A 20,955-nucleotide genomic window follows, 5' to 3' on the forward strand; every position below is an offset into this window, starting at 1 on the left:
GCAGGTAGGTGGCCCTCCAGTAAAATGGAATAGATTGAGTGCCTGTATGTGGCAGTCCCAAAAATTGTTCAAACCAGAGGAGCAGGTAGGTGGCCCTGCAGTAAAATGGAATAGATTGAGTGCCTGTATGTGGCAGTCCCAAAAATTGTTCAAACCAGAGGAGCAGGTAGGTGGCCCTGCAGTAAAATGGAATAGATTGAGTGCCTGTATGTGGCAGTCCCAAAAATGTTTCAAACCAGAGGAGCAGGTAGGTGGCCCTCCAGTAAAATGGAATAGATTGAGTGCCTGTATGTGGCAGTCCCAAAAATTGTTCAAACCAGAGGAGCAGGTAGGTGGCCCTGCAGTAAAATGGAATAGATTGAGTGCCTGTATGTGGCAGTCCCAAAAATGTTTCAAACCAGAGGAGCAGGTAGGTGGCCCTCCAGTAAAATGGAATAGATTGAGTGCCTGTATGTGGCAGTCCCAAAAATTGTTCAAACCAGAGGAGCAGGTAGGTGGCCCTGCAGTAAAATGGAATAGATTGAGTGCCTGTATGTGGCAGTCCCAAAAATGTTTCAAACCAGAGGAGCAGGTAGGTGGCCCTCCAGTAAAATGGAATAGATTGAGTGCCTGTATGTGGCAGTCCCAAAAATTCTTCAAACCAGAGGAGCAGGTAGGTGGCCCTCCAGTAAAATGGAATAGATTGAGTGCCTGTATGTGGCAGTCCCAAAAATTGTTCAAACCAGAGGAGCAGGTAGGTGGCCCTCCAGTAAAATGGGATAGATTGAGTGCCTGTATGTGGCAGTCCCAAAAATGTTTCAAACCAGAGGAGCAGGTAGGTGGCCCTCCAGTAAAATGGAATAGATTGAGTGCCTGTATGTGGCAGTCCCAAAAATGTTTCAAACCAGAGGAGCAGGTAGGTGGCCCTCCAGTAAAATGGAATAGATTGAGTGCCTGTATGTGGCAGTCCCAAAAATTCTTCAAACCAGAGGAGCAGGTAGGTGGCCCTCCAGTAAAATGGAATAGATTGAGTGCCTGTATGTGGCAGTCCCAAAAATTGTTCAAACCAGAGGAGCAGGTAGGTGGCCCTGCAGTAAAATGGAATAGATTGAGTGCCTGTATGTGGCAGTCCCAAAAATTTTTTAAAACAGAGGACCGGGTAGGTGGCCCTCCAGAAAAATGGAATAGATTGAGTGCCTGTATGTGGCACTCACAAAAATTGTTTCAAACAGAGGACCGGGTAGGTGGCCCTCCAGAAAAATTAAATGCATGAAGTACTATAGCAAGAGCCAGTGGGCCCTGTCAAAAAATAGCCATTTTCCTCTGCTTTACTGTACAAAGAGGAGGAGAAGGAGGAAAATGAGGAGGAGGAGGAGGAGTGGATCAATTATTCAGGTTGAGCTTCCTTCACCTGGTGGAGATTGGAAATTCTGAGAAATCCAGCCTTTATTCATTTTAATAAGCGTCAGCCTGTCAGCGCTGTCAGTCGACAGGCGTGTACGCTTATCGGTGATGATGCCACCAGCTGCACTGAAAACCCGCTCGGACAAGACGCTAGCGGCAGGGCAGGCAAGAACCTCCAAGGCGTACAGCGCCAGTTCGTGCCACATGTCCAGCTTTGAAACCCAGTAGTTGTAGGGAGCTGTGTGATCATTTAGGACGATGGTATGGTCAGCTACGTACTCCCTCACCATCTTTCTGTAAAGATCAGCCCTACTCTGCCGAGACTGGGGACAGGTGACAGTGTCTTGCTGGGGTGACATAAAGCTGGCAAAAGCCTTGTAAAGCGTACCCTTGCCAGTGCTGGACAAGCTGCCTGCTCGCCTACTCTCCCTCGCTACTTGTCCCGCAGAACTACGCACTCTGCCGCTAGCGCTGTCAGAAGGGAAATACTGTTTCAGCTTGTGCACCAGGGCCTGCTGGTATTCATGCATTCTCACACTCCTTTCCTCTCCAGGGATGAGAGTGGGAAGATTTTGCTTGTACCGTGGGTCCAGGAGAGTGAACACCCAGTAATCGGTGCTGGAATAAATTCTTTGAACGCGAGGGTCACGGGATAGGCAGCCTAGCATGAAATCTGCCATATGCGCCAGAGTACCAACGCGTAAGAATTCACTCCCCTCACTGGCCTGACTGTCCATTTCCTCCTCCTCCAACTCCTCCAACTCCTCTTCTTCTGCCCATACACGCTGAACAGTGAAGGACTCAACAATGGTCCCCTCTTGTGTCTCGCCAACATTCTCCTCCTCTTCCTCCTCATCCTCCTCCACCTCCACCTCCTCCGATATGCGCTGAGAAACAGACCTCAGGGTGCTTTGGCTATCAACAAGGGAATCTTCTTCCCCCGTCTCTTGTGACGAGCGCAAAGCTTCCGACTTCATGCTGACCAGAGAGTTTTTCAACAGGCCAAGCAGCGGGATGGTGAGGCTGATGATGGCGGCATCGCCACTGACCATCTGTGTTGACTCCTCAAAGTTACTCAGCACCTGACAGATATCAGACATCCACGTCCACTCCTCATTGTAGACTTGAGGAAGCTGACTGACCTGACTACCAGTTCTGGTGGAAGTTGACATCTGGCAGTCTACAATCGCTCTGCGCTGCTGGTAAACTCTGGATAACATGGTCAGTGTTGAATTCCACCTCGTGGGCACGTCGCACAACAGTCGGTGAGCGGGCAGTTGGAGGCGGCGCTGCGCTGCCCTGAGAGTGGCAGCATCTGGGCTGGACTTCCTGAAATGCGCACAGATGCGGCGCACCTTCGTGAGCAAATCAGACAGATTGGGGTATGTCTTGAGGAAACGCTGCACTATCAGATTTAACACATGGGCCAGGCATGGCACATGTGTCAGTCTGCCGAGTTGCAGAGCCGCCACCAGGTTACGGCCGTTGTCACACACAACCATTCCCGGCTTGAGGTTCAGCGGTGCCAGCCACAGATCAGTCTGCGCCGTGATGCCCTGTAATAGCTCTTGGGCGGTGTGCCTTTTGTCGCCTAGGCTCAGCAGTTTGAGCACCGCCTGCTGTCGCTTAGCGACGGCACTGCTGCTGTGCCTAGAGCTACCGACTGATGGCGCCGTGCCCACGGATGGTAGTTCGGAGGAGGAGGTGGAGGAGGGGTGGGAGGAGGAGGAGGCATAGTAGGCCTGAAACACCTGGACCGAGGTAGGCCCCGCAATCCTCGGCGTCGGCAGTATATGAGCAGCCCCAGGGTCAGACTCGGTCCCAGCCTCCACCAAGTTAACCCAATGTGCCGTCAGCGATATATAGTGGCCCTGCCCGGCAGCACTCGTCCACGTGTCCGTGGTCAGGTGGACCTTGTCAGAAACGGCGTTGGTCAGGGCACGGATGATGTTGTCTGACACGTGCTGGTGCAGGGCTGGGACGGCACATCGGGAAAAGTAGTGGCGGCTGGGGACCGAATACCGAGGGGCGGCCGCCGCCATGAGGTTGCGAAAGGCCTCGGTCTCTACTAGCCTATAGGGCAGCATCTCCAGGCTAAGCAATCTGGAGATGTGCACATTAAGGGCTTGGGCGTGCGGGTGGGTTGCACTATATTTGCGTTTCCGCTCCAGCGTCTGGGGTATGGAGAGCTGAACGCTGGTGGATGCTGTGGAGGATCGTGGAGGCGACGATGGGGTTTTTGTGCCAGGGTCCTGGGCAGGGGGCTGACTAGCAGCTGACACAGGGGAAGGAGCAGTGGTGTGCACGGCCGGAGGTGAACGGGCTTGTTGCCACTGAGTGGGGTGCTTAGCATTCATATGCCTGCGCATACTGGTGGTAGTTAAGCTAGTAGTGGTGGAACCCCTGCTGAGCCTGGTTTGGCAAATGTTGCACACCACAGTCCGTCGGTCATCCGGTGTTTCCTTAAAGAACCTCCACACTTCTGAAGATCTAGCCCTCGCCGCAAGAGCCCTCACCACGGGAGCTTCACTAGTTGACAGTGGCGCTGATGCACCAGCTCTGGCCCTGCCTCTCCGTCTGGCCCCACCACTGCCTCTTCCAACCTGTTCAGGTCGAGGACTCTCCTCCGTCTCAGAAGCACTGTGTTCACCCGGCCTCTCAACCCAGCTTGGGTCTGTCACCTCATCATCCTCCGATCCCTCAGTCTGCTCCCCCCTCGGACTTCCTGCCCTGACAACAACTTCCCCACTGTCTGACAACCGTGTCTCCTCATCGTCGGACACCTCTTTACACACTTCCACTACGTCAAGAAGGTCATCATCACCCACAGACTGTGACTGGTGGAAAACCTGGGCATCGGAAAATTGCTCAGCAGCAACCGGACAAGTGGTTTGTGACTGTGGGAAGGGTCCAGAAAACAGTTCCTCAGAGTATGCCGGTTCAAATGCCAAATTTTCCTGGGAGGGGGCAGACTGGGGGGGAGGAGGCTGAGGTGCAGGAGCTGGAGGAGTGGGGATTTCGGTGACATGGGTGGACTGCGTGGAAGACTGACTGGTGGTGGACAAATTGCTCGAAGCATTGTCAGCAATCCACGACATCACCTGTTCGCACTGTTCTGGCTTCAACAGTGCTCTACCACGAGTCCCAGTAACTTCAGACATGAACCTAGGGAGTGTAGCTCTGCGGCGTTCCCCTGCTCCCTCATCAGCAGGTGGTGTCTCACCCCGCCCAGGACCACGGCCTCTGACCCCTGCAGTAGTTGGACGCCCACGTCCCCGCCCTCGTCCTCTACCCCTAGCCCTCGGGTTAAACATTTTTAAAATGAGAGTTATAACTTTTTTTTTTTTTTTACTTCTTTTTGTTTTTTTTTGTGTTTTTTTGTGTTTTTTGTTTTTTTTTGAGTTTTTAAAACCAAACAATCCTATCCTATTGCTATGGCTATTTTCTAGCCAAGTATCAAAGGAAGCACACTACTATGCCAGATGAGATGACACTGAGTTATTGCCTAATAGAAATCCAACCCCTACTGAATTTTGCCACTTCGGCCTTTGCTATGGATATGTGCGCCACTAAGCGCAGAACACAGCGGTCGCAAGTCTCACTACAAATTGCTCAGAATTGGCAAGTACATGCACTGCAGAAACTACAGCCACCAGCAGATCAACCAGAAATCAAATATATAGAACGCTACTGTAGGCTTCAAGAAGCTGTTTGTATTCTCCTATGGCTATTTTCTAGCCAAGTATCAAAGGAAGCACACTACTATGCCAGATGAGATGACACTGAGTTATTGCCTAATAGAAATCCAACCCCTACTGAATTTTGCCACTTCGGTCTTTGCTATGGATATGTGTGCCACTAAGAGCTAAACACAACGGTAGCAAGTCCCCCTGCTAATTCCTCACAAAATGGTAAAAGATGCAAATTAAAATAAAAAAAGTAGAACGTTATTGTAGCCCTAAGAAGGGCTGTTGGGTTCTTTGAGAATCACTCCTGCCTAACAGTAAGCTAATAGAACAGCCTAACGCTTTCCCTGACCAGCAGCAGCTCTCTCCCTAGCGGCATCCAGACACAGAATGATCCGAGCAGCGCGGCCAGCGGCTAGTCTATCCCAGGGTCACCTGATCTGGCCAGCCAACCACTGCTATCGACGTGTAAGGGTACCACGTCATGCTGGGTGGAGTGCAGAGTCTCCTGGCTTGTGATTGGCTCTGTTTCTGGCCGCCAAAAAGCAAAACGGCGGGAGCTGCCATTTTCTCGAGCGGGCGAAGTATTCGTCCGAGTAACGAGCAGTTTCGAGTACCCTAATGCTCGACCGAGCATCAAGCTCGGACGAGCATGTTCGCTCATCTCTAATAGAGATAATTCACTAGACATGTAATAAATAATCTGATGTTACTACTAGTTGCAGTTCTCTCTCCTAGTATGGTGATTATTACATAGTTTGTTGTTATCTGAAACCTCAGCACTTTCCTGCGTCATAAGTGACTAATAAATGATGTGAGAACGTCCTTTCCTGTCATGTGCGGTATGTAGGCGAGCCGGAGGAAAGAAAGCCATTACTGTAGCTGACCCCTGTACATACAGGACTATCATAGCCACATATGTGTCCGCTGTACAGTCTACACAGTAGCTGGATATATATTTTGGATTCCTATATCGAATGAAGTCCGCTCAACACAACTCCTGACATTAGGGTATATTCATAAGAACGGAACAACGCCTCGGGTGCCTGGGCGGGGTGCGGAGAGCACACGTTGTCTCACCGCACCATGCACAGAGAAATATATGGCATGTCATATATATCATCGTGTTATGGCGCCGGCACCATGCTGCTCTATGGAGAGGGAAGCAGCGCTCGTCCCTCCTCTTTTACAGCCTACTACTGGGTGAGCACACGTTTATGTGAGTGAGTCCTTGCACTGAGCATATCCATAAACGTATAGTAGAAGAAGGATGCATCCTTTTTCTTCCATCCCACACAGCGTGCAACATACTGGGGCACATTTACTATCGACCTTCGTCACTGAAACTGGCATTTCGGCGCACAGTCGGACCGAGCAACACATTTATCATGCAAAGTCCAACAGAAATGTGTCCCTTGTTAAATGTGCACCAAAAAAAGTTGGTGCACTCTGTCGGAGAAGTACAGGGAGCACCAGATTCATGAAGAACGGGCGCCACAAATCTTGCATCTGGCGCCCCCTTGCGCTATACACAGGCAAAATGCCCTTTGTGCATTGTTTTTAGTAAATGTGCCCCAATGTGTTTCTGGCCCTTCCTACTGACTGATGAATACCCTCAACGCAGGCAATTAGAGTCTATGTGGGACAGGTGCATAGTGTTGCATACACACCAAGCCTCCGCTGAGCGTACAACAGTCAGTTACATCACTGGGGGAAACGCCCTGAACATCAGAAGAAGCCAATCAGTGGCGGCTGGAGATGTTCACTCCTCCTCACACTTTAAGGGGGAGGATCGGGACCACATATCGCGCTATACCGTGGGAAATGTCCTAGCCCTCCATCGTAAGGGTATGTTGAGAATCTATAATGTAGACCGAAAACTAAGTCTGAACGTGGCCTACTTAGCCTTTGTATCCAACACATGACATTGTTTTGGTAATGGACTGCACCAGGATTTATATTGGCACAGTATATGACTTGTACACTCTATGGCGGTATATTTTGTAGAAGTGGGCACCATCCAACATGAGGTCAACCTCTATACACAATCTATCATCGCCCTATTATGTATTGTTGGCAGCCGCCGCTTGTCACATAAGGCTTATATCTCTGCCAAGTCTCTCACTTATAACTATTGTCTTTTCATAGCCTGGCAGACAGGTCCTAATGATTTCCCTTTTTGACTTTCATTCTCTGCCAATCCCTTCCGTATGAGCTGGTTATAACAATGTGCGGTATTATATGGAACCGTAAGATCTTATTCACTGCATGACACATGAAAGATGATACTTTTGGTAGGTTTGCATTCAGAGGCAGATTTGGGGCCCTATAATGGATAGCTACATTGTTGTCATTGTTGTAAACCTAAGCACATCAATATGTGGCCCGTCTGACTTCTTAGACCAAACAATTTCCAATGCTTTATGAATAATTCCGCCTTCATAGGTTATAGTATCAAAATAATGGAGGCTTATTTATTTAAGGCAATGCTTCATGGGAAAAAGCACATTAATTCATACCAGCCAGTTACAAACAAATACAAACAGCACTCTTCTGGGGTGTTTACCATAGAAGCCCCGCCCCTGAGGATGCTGAAAATCTGTGATAATTCCTGCCCTAATGCCTACACAAAAATACTGTATTTCGATTGTCTTGACAAACCACTGCTATCAAATTTCCATGATGGAGACTTCGTCTTTGAGTCACCCTGTGTTGAATGATTTTTGGAGTATCAATTTTATTTTAGTCCCCGGATCTTCTTTCTTTTCAGCCACCGTTTTCCTTGAGTTCTGGAAAAGGAGACGAGCCGTTCTTACTTATGATTGGGATCTCATAGACTGGGAAGATGAAGAGGTAAAGAAAAAAGTCTGGATACTTACTAAATATTATACAAACATCATGCAATATCGTAAAGTTTAACAATGATTAAATGGAAAATACAATTTTCAGCATTAATCTTGTTATAATTTGCCTTTGTTTACACGGGGGAGTAGCTCAGGGGTGGGACTCATAACGGGGTGGTGTTTAATAATTCTTGACAGGACGGGAGAGAGTCCTTTAGTGATCTTACAGACAGACACATATATTGAGGAGCAAGGGGTAGGGGCCATGGCTGAGCTTATTCAAAAGATAGAAAAGTGTATATATATATATATATATATATATAATACAAGATAAAATAGGATAAGAGTAAGATGAGATTAAATGACACTTTTTAAAACATCTTTTGTTTGGACAGGTCTCTGCATGTATATGTAACTGTGCCTTTGCCGCTTTATATAGCTTATGCCTTTCCCTGTCCTCGGCATACTGTATATACACAGCTTCCTCTCTCACTGCTCCAACCCATACTCATAGGGGGTCATTTACTAAGGGCCCGATTCGCGTTTTCCCGACGTGTTACCCAAATATTTCCGATTTGCGCCGATTTCCCCTGTATTGCCCCGGGATTTTGGCGCATGCGATCGGATTGTGGCGCATCGGCGCTGGCATGCACGCAACGGAAATCGTGGGGGCGTGGCCGTACGAAAACTCACCGGATTCGGAAAAAACGCCGCATTTAAAAAAACAAATGTGTCGCTTGGGACGCGCTTACCTTCACTTGGTCCGGCCCGGTGAACTCCAGCGCGTTCAGACGCGAACGGACCAGGTAAGTAAATCTGACCCATAGTGTCAATCACTGTGTCTCTCTTTTCATCGTCCATCCTTATTACAGACACAGGAAGAAGGTTGGGAGCAGGATGAGTCATAACTCTCTTGCTAGAGCTACACCTTTTTGGCAGAGCTCACACATGTAAACAAAGAAGCACGGAGGGTCTGCACACAGTACAAAACAAAGTAGTAGGACTTGATGAACATTCAGGGATTAAGACTGTAAAGGCACATTGGATACTTATGTAAAAGAGTTGGTAACCCCTTTACTTGAGAAAGGGCTTGTAATATTTTCTTATTGTACTGAGCATTAGGTGTATATTCTCAATCTTGTAGCATGATGGTTGTCTAAGAAGGAATAGTAGCTTTATTCTATAGACTGTGGTGTTACAAGCCAAGCAATGTTTCTTTGAAATGGTATTCAAATTAGATTTCTGGTATGCAAATGAGATTTTTTTGTAGGTAGCATTCCTGTAAGTCGTTGTTCGACCCGTTAAACAGGTCTCCTCATTTTTCTTTTTCTAGTAGATCTAATGTATTGTCGGTGTCCTTTACGAGATTTTAAATTATTTTATCCATGAGTAAAAGAGGAAAATTTCAATGAAACAAAAAAAACATTGGGAGAAAAACATCTTAATTTAGTTTTTATCCTACTTTTTTGCAGTAGTGCTTTTTGTACCTTCTTGTGTGTACAGAATAAATGAGTTGACTGCTTCATTTTTTTTTTGTAGGAAGAGTTACGGCCACAATTCGAAGCCAAGTATTCCAAACTGGAGCGGGTAAACCCAATCACCGGCAAACCGGAACCCTTCCAGCCCTTCAGTGACAAGCTGAGTCGGCTCATGGTGTCCGTATCCGGAATATTCTTCATGGTAATGGAGTATTTTGTCTTTATAAACCAATCTATAGATCAAAACTTCAGTTTACGGCTTGGTTCATATTTGTTATTTTTATTTTTAATCATTTAAAAAAAAAAAAATGTTAAAAAAAGTTCAAATTTTGTTGGTAATACCAAAGTGATGGGGGTCTCCCATCTGTTATCTCAACTGATCAGCTGATGGAAGTGGTTTGGATGCGCCATTATTGCTAATTAGGCAGAGCTCCATACATTTCATAGAGGTTGTGTCTGGTATTACAGCTCATTGCTGCTCAGTCTCATTCCAGTGATTCCACTTATGTGTTGCAACATCATGCACGACCAATATAAAATGCACAGTTTGGCATAATAAACATAAATAAGTTTCCTGGAGTCAACATTGTGGGTTGTACCTCTGTTACCGACCCTAATTCATCAGGGGAATAATAGTCCCAAGTAATTGGAGAAGACTATATTGCCCAGCCACTCCATTCACCTCTATGGGATCGATGAAGATACAATAGTTGGGTACCACACTACAGGCCGTTCCCAACTTAAGTACACCCGATTTACAGACAGACCTCTGTGACATCTGGTGAAGCTCTCTGGATGTTACTATAGTCCCAGGCTGCAATGATGACCTGTAAGGCGTCTGTAATGAAGCTTTCTTGATAATCCTTGTTCGCATGACAGCAAAAAATTAGAAAATCCAATTGTTACTGGGGCAATAAAAAATCTTGTCTGGAGTTGTAATTATAAAATAGACCAGTTCCGACTTACATACAAATTCAACTTAAGTAGAAACCCTGAAGAACTTATCTTGCACGTAAACCGGGGACTGCCTGTACAGGCAGTCCCCGGGTTACATATAAGATATGGTCTGTAGGTTTGTTCTTAAGTTGAATTTGTATGTAAGTCGGAACTGTATATTTTATCATTGTAATCCCAGCCAGAACTTTTTTGGTCTCTGTGACAATTGGATTTTAAAAATGTTGGGTTGTCATAAGAATCAGGATTAACACTAAAGCTTCATTACAGACACCTGTGATAACTGTTACAGCTGATTATTGTAGCCTAAGGTTACAATAAATTACCAAAATCCAGAGGTCCGATTGTAACTAGGGGTCGTATGTAAGTCGGGTGTTCTTAAGTAGGGGACCGCCTGTATTTCTAACAAATGGAAAACCTGCTCTTATACCACTCTTTCATATTAGGCTTCAGAAATCTCCCAATTATAGGACATCTCTTCAGTCTTGGTCAACATTGAAGCTCTTCATAATGGTCTCTGCTTATATCTCCACCCAGATCTCTCTTGTGCTGACCGCAGTCTTCGCGGTGGTGGTGTATCGGCTGGTGGCCATGGAACAGTTTGCATCCTTGAACTGGCATTTTATTAAGAAGTATTGGCAATTCGCAACCTCTGGCACCGGGGTTTGCATTAATTTCATGATCATCATGTCTCTCAATGTGGTAAGTGTCACCTATATGGTTGTAGCACCTCCTTGCCCCCCATCCCGGTGTGAGGCTTAGTCTGCTCCTCTATAGACTTCTCCACCTTATATTCAGCACACGTTATCATAAGGTTGAGAAATTGAGAATAAACAAGGTATAATTTGGCCCTGTGTACCTTATTATATTACGGATATGAGAACAGGTGCCGCTCACTGAGCGGATAACATTGAATTGAGTCAATTGAATATGTGACCCATAAAGGCGAATGTTTCCGCTTTAGGCATCAGTGAGTCCGATGTAAAATCAAATACTAAAACCAAATCCAATGGGGAAAATATTTGTACATTCAGAATATTTATTGCTTTGTAGCTACTGATTTAATGATTGTTCTATACTGTGATGTGTAGTAATAGTATTATGGTAGTTACATCAAGCCAGTGGCGTAACTAGAACCTTATGGGCCCCAGTGCAAAGTCGTTGCCAGGCCCCGACTATAATGTATGGTTTATAGTACTAGTCTTCTCATATGGGAAAGTGACCCAGTAAGGGCCGCCTAAACCCCTTGGGCCCGGGTGCGACCGCAACCTCTGCACCCCCACAAGTTACGCCCTTGCGCCAAGCCTTGGAGTAGGGTGAGGGGTGTTAACCCAAACTGAAAAGTATAAGGACAATCCTATAAAAGTATATAGCGGGGAGATAAACTAAAACCTTTTATACAGCTATATTTACACCATTTTTTTTTCTACATTCAGCTTATAAGCCTGGAAAGCTCCCGGTATATAAGCGGAACGTATCCAAAGATGTAAACCGGCAGATGGGGACATCCTCTTTGCCTCTATCTGCTCAGTGTACGTCCCGACAAGATGGAAAGATGTAAGAAGCTGAGTCTTTCCATACTGTTTCCTTCTGGTGAGTGACGTATACGCTGGGCATGGGATGCATTCCACTGTATGGCATCCCTTCCCAGCCTCCGCTGATTGTACGCTCCGGGATGTTACTATCTACATAAGGATATTTGCATCTCATGGTTGACAGCCTAAACATCGGCGGCAGCCATTCACTGGCTGCTGCCAACGTTTACTCCCAGGGGTGAACATGACAAAAACGCAATGGAGACACAAAGTGATCGCAGCCTAAGACCATGTGCACAAGATGAGATTGAATTGCAGGGAGGATCCTGCATTCAGGTAGGAGATTCCCCAGATGCGCCTAAAATGTAATTCAGTCTTGTGAACATGGATGTAAGGTCCAGCATTAGGTAAGAATTATTAAAAGTAATCAGTCCCTCTGCCAACTCCTATTGTGGCCCCTGACCCTCATATTGTGGCCTCTCATCTCCTCCTCATATTGTGGCCCCCTATCACCTACCCCTCATATTGTGGCCTCTCATCTCCCTCTCATATTGTGACCCCTATCATCTACCCCTCATATTGTGGCCTCTCATCTCCACCTCATGTTGTGACCCCTATCATCTACCCCTGATATTGTGACCTCTCATCTCCCTCTCATATTGTGACCCCCTATCATCTCCCCCTCATATTGTGGCCTCTCATCTCCACCTCATGTTGTGACCCCTATCATCTACCCCTGATATTGTGACCTCTCATCTCCCTCTCATATTGTGACCCCCTATCATCTCCCCCTCATATTGTGACCCTATCATCTACCCCTGATATTGTGACCTCTCATCTCCCTCTCATACCGTGACCCCCTATCATCTCCCCCTCATATTGTGACCCTATCATCTACCCCTGATATTGTGACCTCTCATCTCCCTCTCATACTGTGACCCCCTATCATCTCCCCCTCATATTGTGACCCCCTATCATCTCCTCCTCATATTGTGACCCCCTATCATCTCCTCCTCATATTGTGGCCCCCTATCATCTACCCCTCATATTGTGACCTCTCATCTCCCTCTCATATTGTGACCCCCTATCATCTCCCTCTCATACTGTGACCCCCTATCATCTCCCCCTCATATTGTGACCCCCTATCATCTCCTCCTCATATTGTGACCTCTCATCTCCCTCTCATATTGTGACCCCCTATCATCTACCTCTCATATTGTGACCCCCTATCATCTCCCTCTCATACTGTGACCCCCTATCATCTCCCCCTCATATTGTGACCTCTCGTCTCCCTCTCATACTGTGACCCCCTATCATCTACCCCTCATATTGTGACCTCTCGTCTCCCTCTCATACTGTGACCCCCTATCATCTCCCCCTCATATTGTGACCCCCTATCATCTCCTCCTCATATTGTGACCCCCTATCATCTCCTCCTCATATTGTGGCCCCCTATCATCTACCCCTGATATTGTGGCCTCTTATTATCTCCTCATATTGAGGACCCTCTCATCTTATCCTTATATTGTTGCTTCTCATCACCCCCTTTATGTTGTGACCTCTCACCTCCTCCTCATATTGTTGCCCCCCTCTCATGCTCCCCCACATTGTGGCCCCGTCTGAAACCCATCCATATTGTGAGCTAATAGCTCTCCACAGCATCCTGTTATTCAACTCTATCTGTGTCCTTATGTACATTCAGTCAAATATCCCCTTTTTTTCACGTTTTTGCACACATCCGTCACCAAAAAGGTAAATGACCTAGATCGATTTAATCTGTCTGTATGGGGGCTGGTCCGACTCCGGAGACCCCCTACTATCTCCAGAATGGAGAAAAACAGCTACATACTGGAGGGACTTGTAGGTTGTCGGCCATGATGTAAGCCAAGCCAAGAATCCCATAGAAGTCATGGGCAGAAGATAGATAGATACCTCTGTGCTCTGTACTGGAGGCCTCTAGGGCCTCAGTAATGTCGGACCCCCATAGACTGATTTTGATGACCTAGGTCACAATTAAGATTAAGATCAACTAGAACCCTGGCAAGAAATCCTGACCCACAGCCAGCACGGTATCTATGACGCAGATCTTGTGTACAGATGGGAGATATTTTTATAACCCGATTTCCATCAAGTCCCTTTTATCATAAAACAATTGTGCAATAAAGATCAATTTTTTTTTCAGGTGTATGAAAAAGTTGCCTATCTTCTTACAAACCTAGGTAAGTACACAGCAGCAGGACACAGCCCAATGCAATGGATATGTTAATTAGAACCTGTCATCAGGTTTTACCCCCACCAAACTACTAGACCCCACATGTAGGGTATAAAATGTTTTTTTTTTGGTAATTCCTTTTTTGTGAAATATCACTCGTTTTCCTATAAAATGACTCTTCTCACCTCAGTTTTACATGCGATGAGTCAAGTTTAGTGGTTGCAGGGGTCAGTGTCAGTTCAGACGGCCCTATATTCCTTTCTATAGCACCCAGATGCATGTTTATGGCTTTGTAACCTACAGAACCTGAGATACTGAGACTTAGAGAAATAGCTGGAAATGCAAGCTGCAGATAAAGATCCAGTTCCTGCCTATTTTTAACTATCTGAATGTCCTGTTCTGTAACCCACCACCATAAGTCATGAAAGATGAGATTCTTATCTTAAATACGACACAACCTGCAAGTTTGTAAGTGCTACAGAGCAGAAGATAGAGGCTTCTAAAGCGACACTCCTCCTGCAGACTCAAAACTTGACTCATCTCAAGTGAAAATGGGATGAGAAGAGTCATATTTGTTTGACTTTGGGGGAGATTTTGCATAAAAGAGGGAATTCTAGAAAGGACACTCCATGCCCTACCTTAGGGGACTGGTAGTATAGTGGGGTAAAGTATAGTATAGTATAGAGGTAGTATAGTGGGGTAAAGTATAGTATAGTATAGAGGTAGTATAGTGGGGTAAAGTATAGTATAGTATAGAGGTAGTATAGTGGGGTAAAGTATAGAATAGTATAGAGGTAGTATAGTGGGGTAAAGTATAGTATAGTATAGAGGTAGTATAGTGGGGTAAAGTATAGTATAGTATAGAGGTAGTATAGTGGGGAAGCTGGTGACAGGTTCCCTTCTAAACATGACTTAAAGAGAACCAATTCATAAACAGCACAAATTGGGTTGAAACCCAGATGGATTATGTGCATTATGGGCCCTGGTGAAAGTGAAAGGTGTGGTCCCTTATATCCCAGAATTATATATTTTTTTAATTTTTAGCCCAAAAATCACTGAATTGTGTATTTTTTTACTTTATAAATTAAATTTTTCTCTGCCCTCCTCACTTTCTGAAAAGTTAGAGTAGGGGGGGGGGGTTGCTCCAACTTTCCAATTATTTGATTTAGTTTCTAAATCTGCTACTTGGTCCGGCTCAATGCCGCCACTAATAAAACAAAAAGGGGGAGATTTATTATCATATGTCCGAGGTAAAACTGTTCTAGTTGCCCATGGAAACCAATCAGGGCTCAGCTTTAATTTTATAAACAGCTGTGAGGAAATGGCAGCTCTGATTGGCTGCCATGGGCAACTAGAAAAGTTCTGCTCTAACAGACTTATGATAAATCTCACCCATAAATCTGTGTGGGCGCTGATTGGGGGTAATATCTATTTACCATATTTTTCGGACTAAAAGGCGCACCCTCAATAAATGCCTACTAAAACATCTGGGTGCATATATAAGGTGCACTAGATTATAAGGCGCACCATCAATAAATGCCTACTAAAATGTCTAGGTTCATATATAAGGCACACCGGATTATAAGGCACACCATCAATAAATGCCTACTAAAACGTCTAGGTTCATATATATGGCGCACCGGATTATAAAGCGCACCTGATTATAAGGATGAATGACCAGCAGGTGGCAGACCTGTGCACAGTACAAAGCAGCTGTTGTCTGTAAGTACGGTTCATATATAAGGCGCACTGGACTATAAGGCGCACCTTAGATTTCTCGGAAAATCAAAGGATTTTTTGTACGCCTTATTGTTGGAAAAATATGGTAAATGGCTCGGGCAAAGTCACCAAGCTTCATTCAGATCCCCTTTCTAGGTTTTCCCTTTAAAAAAATCCATAACAAAGAAATAAACCTAGGGGGGTCCTGTAATAAGGGGGAGTGTGGTGGAAGGTGCCTGGGGCAGACAATAGAGGCAGAACAATGAATTTCTACAATATTATCCTGTGTTCACTTTCTAGAACATCCAAGAACCGAATCTGAATGGGAAAACAGTTTCGCTTTGAAAATGTTCCTCTTCCAGTTTGTCAACCTGAATAGCTCCATATTCTACATCGCCTTCTTCCTTGGCAGGTAAGAGGAGGAACCTTGGATTACTTTACTACTGATTACATTGATAACAAGATAGTGTCACCGAGACATTAAAGGGTTCGTCCAGAATTTTGTTGTAATCCCTTATCCCACCGATCTTGTGATTGGGTTTGGCTGCCATCAAGTTCAACCAAGGAAGGGAAGGAATTGGATGAGGAAGGGATATCTAGACCCTGCTTGAAGCTCTCTGCTGTCCCTGCTGTGACCAGCGCCTGAGGCAGGCTATCCCACAGATTGACAGTTCTTTGATTGATTGTTGTAGTGTAATAGTCCTGCTGGCCTATGGATCAGGTGCCTTCTATGAGTACAGGGATCCATGCTATGATACTATATCCAGTACATAAGACAATATTTAGATATTATACAGGAAACGTTTATTACCAGACATAGAATGGGATTTCCCTCTAGGGCCAAAGCACATAACTGGTCCTGCAAGAATAGATTATAAAAACATGCAAAGCCATGTCTAAAACCCTGTTCAGCCACAATTTTGAGCTGTTTGGCCTCTTTATTGAAGCTGCAACTATAATTCATGAGCAGAGGTCAATAAGGTGTAGCAGAGAAGAATGTTCGATGTGTATATTAATTATTGTAAACATTACATATAAAATAACATTAAAAACACTTAAAAAGCCAGAACAAGCTGGACACAAATTAACACACACAGTCCCAGGCCAAATAAGATGAGTAGATGTCGGAGATAATGGGGGTAATTTACTAAGGGCCCGATTCGCGTTTTCCCGACGTGTTACCTCAATATTTCCGATTTGCGCCAATTTTCCCTGTATTGCCCCGGGTTTTTGGCGCACGCGATCGGATTGTGGCGCATCGGCGCCGGCATGCACGCGACGGAAATCTGGGGGCGTGGCCGAACGATAACCCGATGGATTCGGAGAAACCGCCGCATTTAAAAAAAAATAATGTGTCACGGGACACGCGCTTAACTTCACCCAGGATGGCTTGGTGAACTCCAGTGCGTTCCGGTGCTCTTCAGCGCAGCAGCGACACCTGGTGGACGTCAGAGGAACTGCCTTAGTGAATCGCCGGAAGATCCGAATCCACCACAGAGAACGCGCCGCTGGATCGCGAATGGGCCGGGTAAGTAAATCTACCCCAATGTACCACACAAAGCTTCCGAAAAGTATCATTTTCACTCAATGTTTGTAACAAAAATACATAATAATGTTAATGGAGCTAGAGTGTAATCATGGCAATATGCAGGTAGTGCAGGTGGAACAGCAGAGGATACAGGTTACATTACCACTCTCATCTAGATGACCAAGGGCCTGGGAGGGAATGAAAAGGCCAGAGGTCAGTAAGGTTTATCTGTCTGATTATTGGAATCTGAATTATGTTTTTGGTTTGTAGGTTTGCAGGAAGACCTGGAAAATATAACCGGCTTTTCCAAAGATGGAGACTGGAGGAGGTGAGACCTTAGCACCCTGCGTGGCTGACACCTGGGAAATCATACAGATATTTTAAATGTGATTTACAGGCTCAGCAGTTCATAAATTATTTTATCTAATCATCTTTTCGGGTCTGGTCAAGTTGACCGGAACCGTAGTTAAAAAGACCACGCCCACAGTAACACCCGTAATCGCTGCTCTGGCAAAGTCACCGGTGGCATTTAAAACGATTCAGCGCATTACCATTTTAGGGAGGATCAAAGCCCCCCTATCGAAGCCCACCGTGCTGTCATGGGGAAGGGCATTTAAAGGAAACCTTTCACCAGGACCCCTTTTTTATTCTCCCCCATGTACTCATAGGCAATGGTTTTCACTTTCTTATCGACCTCTTCAAGGTTGTGCGGCCGCTATCCACTAGGTGTCGCTGCTGCGTCCTGGTGTATGTGAGTGCTATTCTTGCAACACTATTTTTTTTTTAAATTCTGCGGTCTTTCCGAATCTGTCGGGTTTTCCGACGACCACGCCCCCCGATTTCTGTCGCGTGAAAGCCAAGGCGCCAGTGCGCCACAATCCAATCGCGTGCTCCAAAATCCCGGGGCAATTTGTCACAAATCGGAAATATTCGGGAAACCCGACGAAAATGCGTGATTCGGACACTTAGTAAATGAGCCCCTCTGTCTTCAGCCAGTTTGAGTAAAAGAAAAAAAAAACTCTTAGGGAGGGCAGAATCAAGACAGGTAATCTTTGATATGTTTTCTTTAGAACTAAAATATGTAGAGTAATTATAAAAACTATTTGGGAATGTGAGGTAGATAAAAAAGGGGTCCTGGTGACAAGTTCCCTTTAAGCAGTTATCGCGAGCATTGATGGTGGGTTTTCCAATGGGGTCGGGTCTGGGGAACCTGAACCAACGAAGTTGGCTACGAAATCCTGACATTGACGTCACTGCAGTAATGATCACTGTGGACTTAAGACCTGCACCAGCTGATGTCTTTCGTTAGAGGAAGGTCCGAAATACGTTAATAATAATCTGTATCTAGCTGCAGCAGATGCATACTAATTTATAGGACTTGTAGTGACTTCTAGATGCTAGTGACCTTGGTGACAGTATGAGGAGCTATGACCGTAAACCCCATACCAGTGATGGCGAATCTTTTAGAGACCGGGTGCCCAAGTGACTACCAAAACCCACTTATTTATCATACAATACCAACATGACAATTTAAACAGTAACTTATTGCTCCCTGTACTTCTACAACATTCAATCGTATCGGCTCCCTGAGGACACCAATACAGTTGAAAGCAGAAGGACAAATTCAGCCATCATTGTAGCTTCTCTCCGGGGTCTCTCTGCACCGGAAGAATCATGGGGCCAGCAAGGGGACCTCAAAAGATAATTTGGCCTGGTTTACATCAATGTAGTTCCAATCAGTCAAGGATGAGTCCCCTTAAAAGAGCGTTGAGAGCAGCCGGAAGATTCAAGTCCTGTCTGGGTGCCGACAGAAACGGCTCCGAGTACCACCCCTGGCACCCGTGCCATAGGTCCGCCATCACTGCCCTATGCTATAATGAGCTACAATAGACCTAAATAATTGTTCTAATATATTTATTAATTTCTTCTCTATAATTTGCTTCATATATATATGGTTTATTATTACCTAGTGTCATCCCAGCGGCTGTCTCATAGATCTCTGCTTACAAATGGGAGTCATCATGGTTTTAAAGCAAATGTGGAATAACTTCATGGAACTCGGTTATCCGTAAGTATCACATATTGTACGCAGAATATGCTGTATGATATCATCCATGTTTGCAGGTCCTTAGTCCTGATGTATGGTCAAGCCATGAATACTTGTATAATAAATGCTTTTGTCACAAAGAGATTTTCCAATTAAAATAAGTTTACAATCTTTTATACCCCCAAGTTCATAAATGTGGCCCATCACAAGACCCAACCAAAAGAGTCTGGTACCACACAAACTTTCCCCATCCACCTGAGCCAGAAGGACCAGCAAGGGTCATCAAATGATGGCCTCCACTTGCCGAGGCTTGTGGAAAGCCCAAATGCTCCTGGCTTTTACCTAGACATAAACATAGGGTCAAGGGTCAAGATTTTAGGTTGTTGAGGAACCTGTTGACCACACAAGGGGGTTGAGCAGTGGTAAGGCAAAAAATACTTTCCCTTCTCCAGATTCTGAAGTCATGGATCCTCTGCAATCCCAGTTTGGTCAAAATTGTTGCCGGTAAAGGCAACCAATCAGTGGCCAGATCAGGTCCCATTAAAATTGTAGAGTAGTTTTCTGGGTCAAACTTTTGACTGGTACATGCAGATATCCAGATATAGCGGCTGTGAGCTAACTGCAAAGGTGCCAGGTAGCTCACGGCCGCTTTGGGGAGGGGATGGGTGAGCAGCACTCACCCTTCCCCTCTCCTCCTCCTATCTTATGGCCCATTAAGAGTCTTCCAGACATCTTAATATTCCTTGATCGAGAGTTATGTTTAAACAGATGTAGCTTGAGCCACATCTTTCTTATAAGGGAACAGGACTAATTTTTATATATATTTTCACATTCTTTTTTTAATATCTAATATAAACAATCCATTTTTGTAACAGAGAATCCCATATTTCTGTAATCGTGTGTAATATTATATTTTTCTGTCTTTCTCAGACTTCTCCAAAACTGGTGGTCTCGAAGGAAAATTAAGAAGGGAGGACAAGCTGTAGAAAGCAAGTTAACCTTACCCCAGTGGGAGAAGGATTGGAACCTGCAGCCTATGAACGCTCATGGCCTGATGGAGGAGTACTTAGAGATGGGTAAATGAATTATAGCAGTGCTCCCCAACCTTTTTGTATCTGGAGACTGGCTGCACCCAATTTTTTTTCCCAGGAATGGCTCGGATAACCCGCTTACCATGGTCCCAAAGAAAAAAATTGTGTGCGCCGCAAATACTTCATATCTAACCCCAACCCTTATAATGTGCCATTTCCCACAGCCCCTGGTATAAAATCTATTTCCTGCAACAACTTATTTTTCTGTAGCCCCCCCTCATGATAGTTCCCCTTTCATTAATCCCCTCCTGATAGCGCTCCTTTTTCTATGGTCCAATCTGTATGTTGTCTATCTTTATAAGAAGGGGGCTACAGAAAAGGGGACATTATAATACCCCACACACATCTATTTAACTCCTTGTATTTGCCTTTTCACTGTAAGGAAAAAAATATACATATTGTATAAGCTGAGGCACCTAATTTTACCAACTAAGGTGTGAATTTTACCTAGGGGTTGAAATGCAGCTGCTAACAGCCTC

At 45.3% G+C, this 20,955-nt stretch overlaps 1 protein-coding gene across 3 annotated transcripts in view; it reads left to right on the forward strand.

The window, feature by feature from the left end:
- Positions 1–20,955, forward strand: part of ANO3 (anoctamin 3) — a 246,029-nt gene that overhangs the window by 210,297 nt on the left and 14,777 nt on the right. For all 3 annotated transcript variants that reach the window (XM_072118543.1, XM_072118544.1, XM_072118545.1), the window contains 8 exons: positions 7,840–7,922; positions 9,452–9,592; positions 10,882–11,046; positions 14,062–14,098; positions 16,111–16,222; positions 17,609–17,666; positions 19,309–19,406; positions 20,316–20,461. In XM_072118543.1, the coding sequence (XP_071974644.1) occupies positions 7,840–7,922; positions 9,452–9,592; positions 10,882–11,046; positions 14,062–14,098; positions 16,111–16,222; positions 17,609–17,666; positions 19,309–19,406; positions 20,316–20,461 (840 nt within the window). The remainder of the gene's footprint in view (positions 1–7,839; positions 7,923–9,451; positions 9,593–10,881; positions 11,047–14,061; positions 14,099–16,110; positions 16,223–17,608; positions 17,667–19,308; positions 19,407–20,315; positions 20,462–20,955) is intronic.

The sequence above is a fragment of the Engystomops pustulosus genome, chromosome 7, assembly GCF_040894005.1.
Source record: "Engystomops pustulosus chromosome 7, aEngPut4.maternal, whole genome shotgun sequence".
NCBI classification, from domain to species: Eukaryota; Metazoa; Chordata; class Amphibia; order Anura; family Leptodactylidae; genus Engystomops; species Engystomops pustulosus.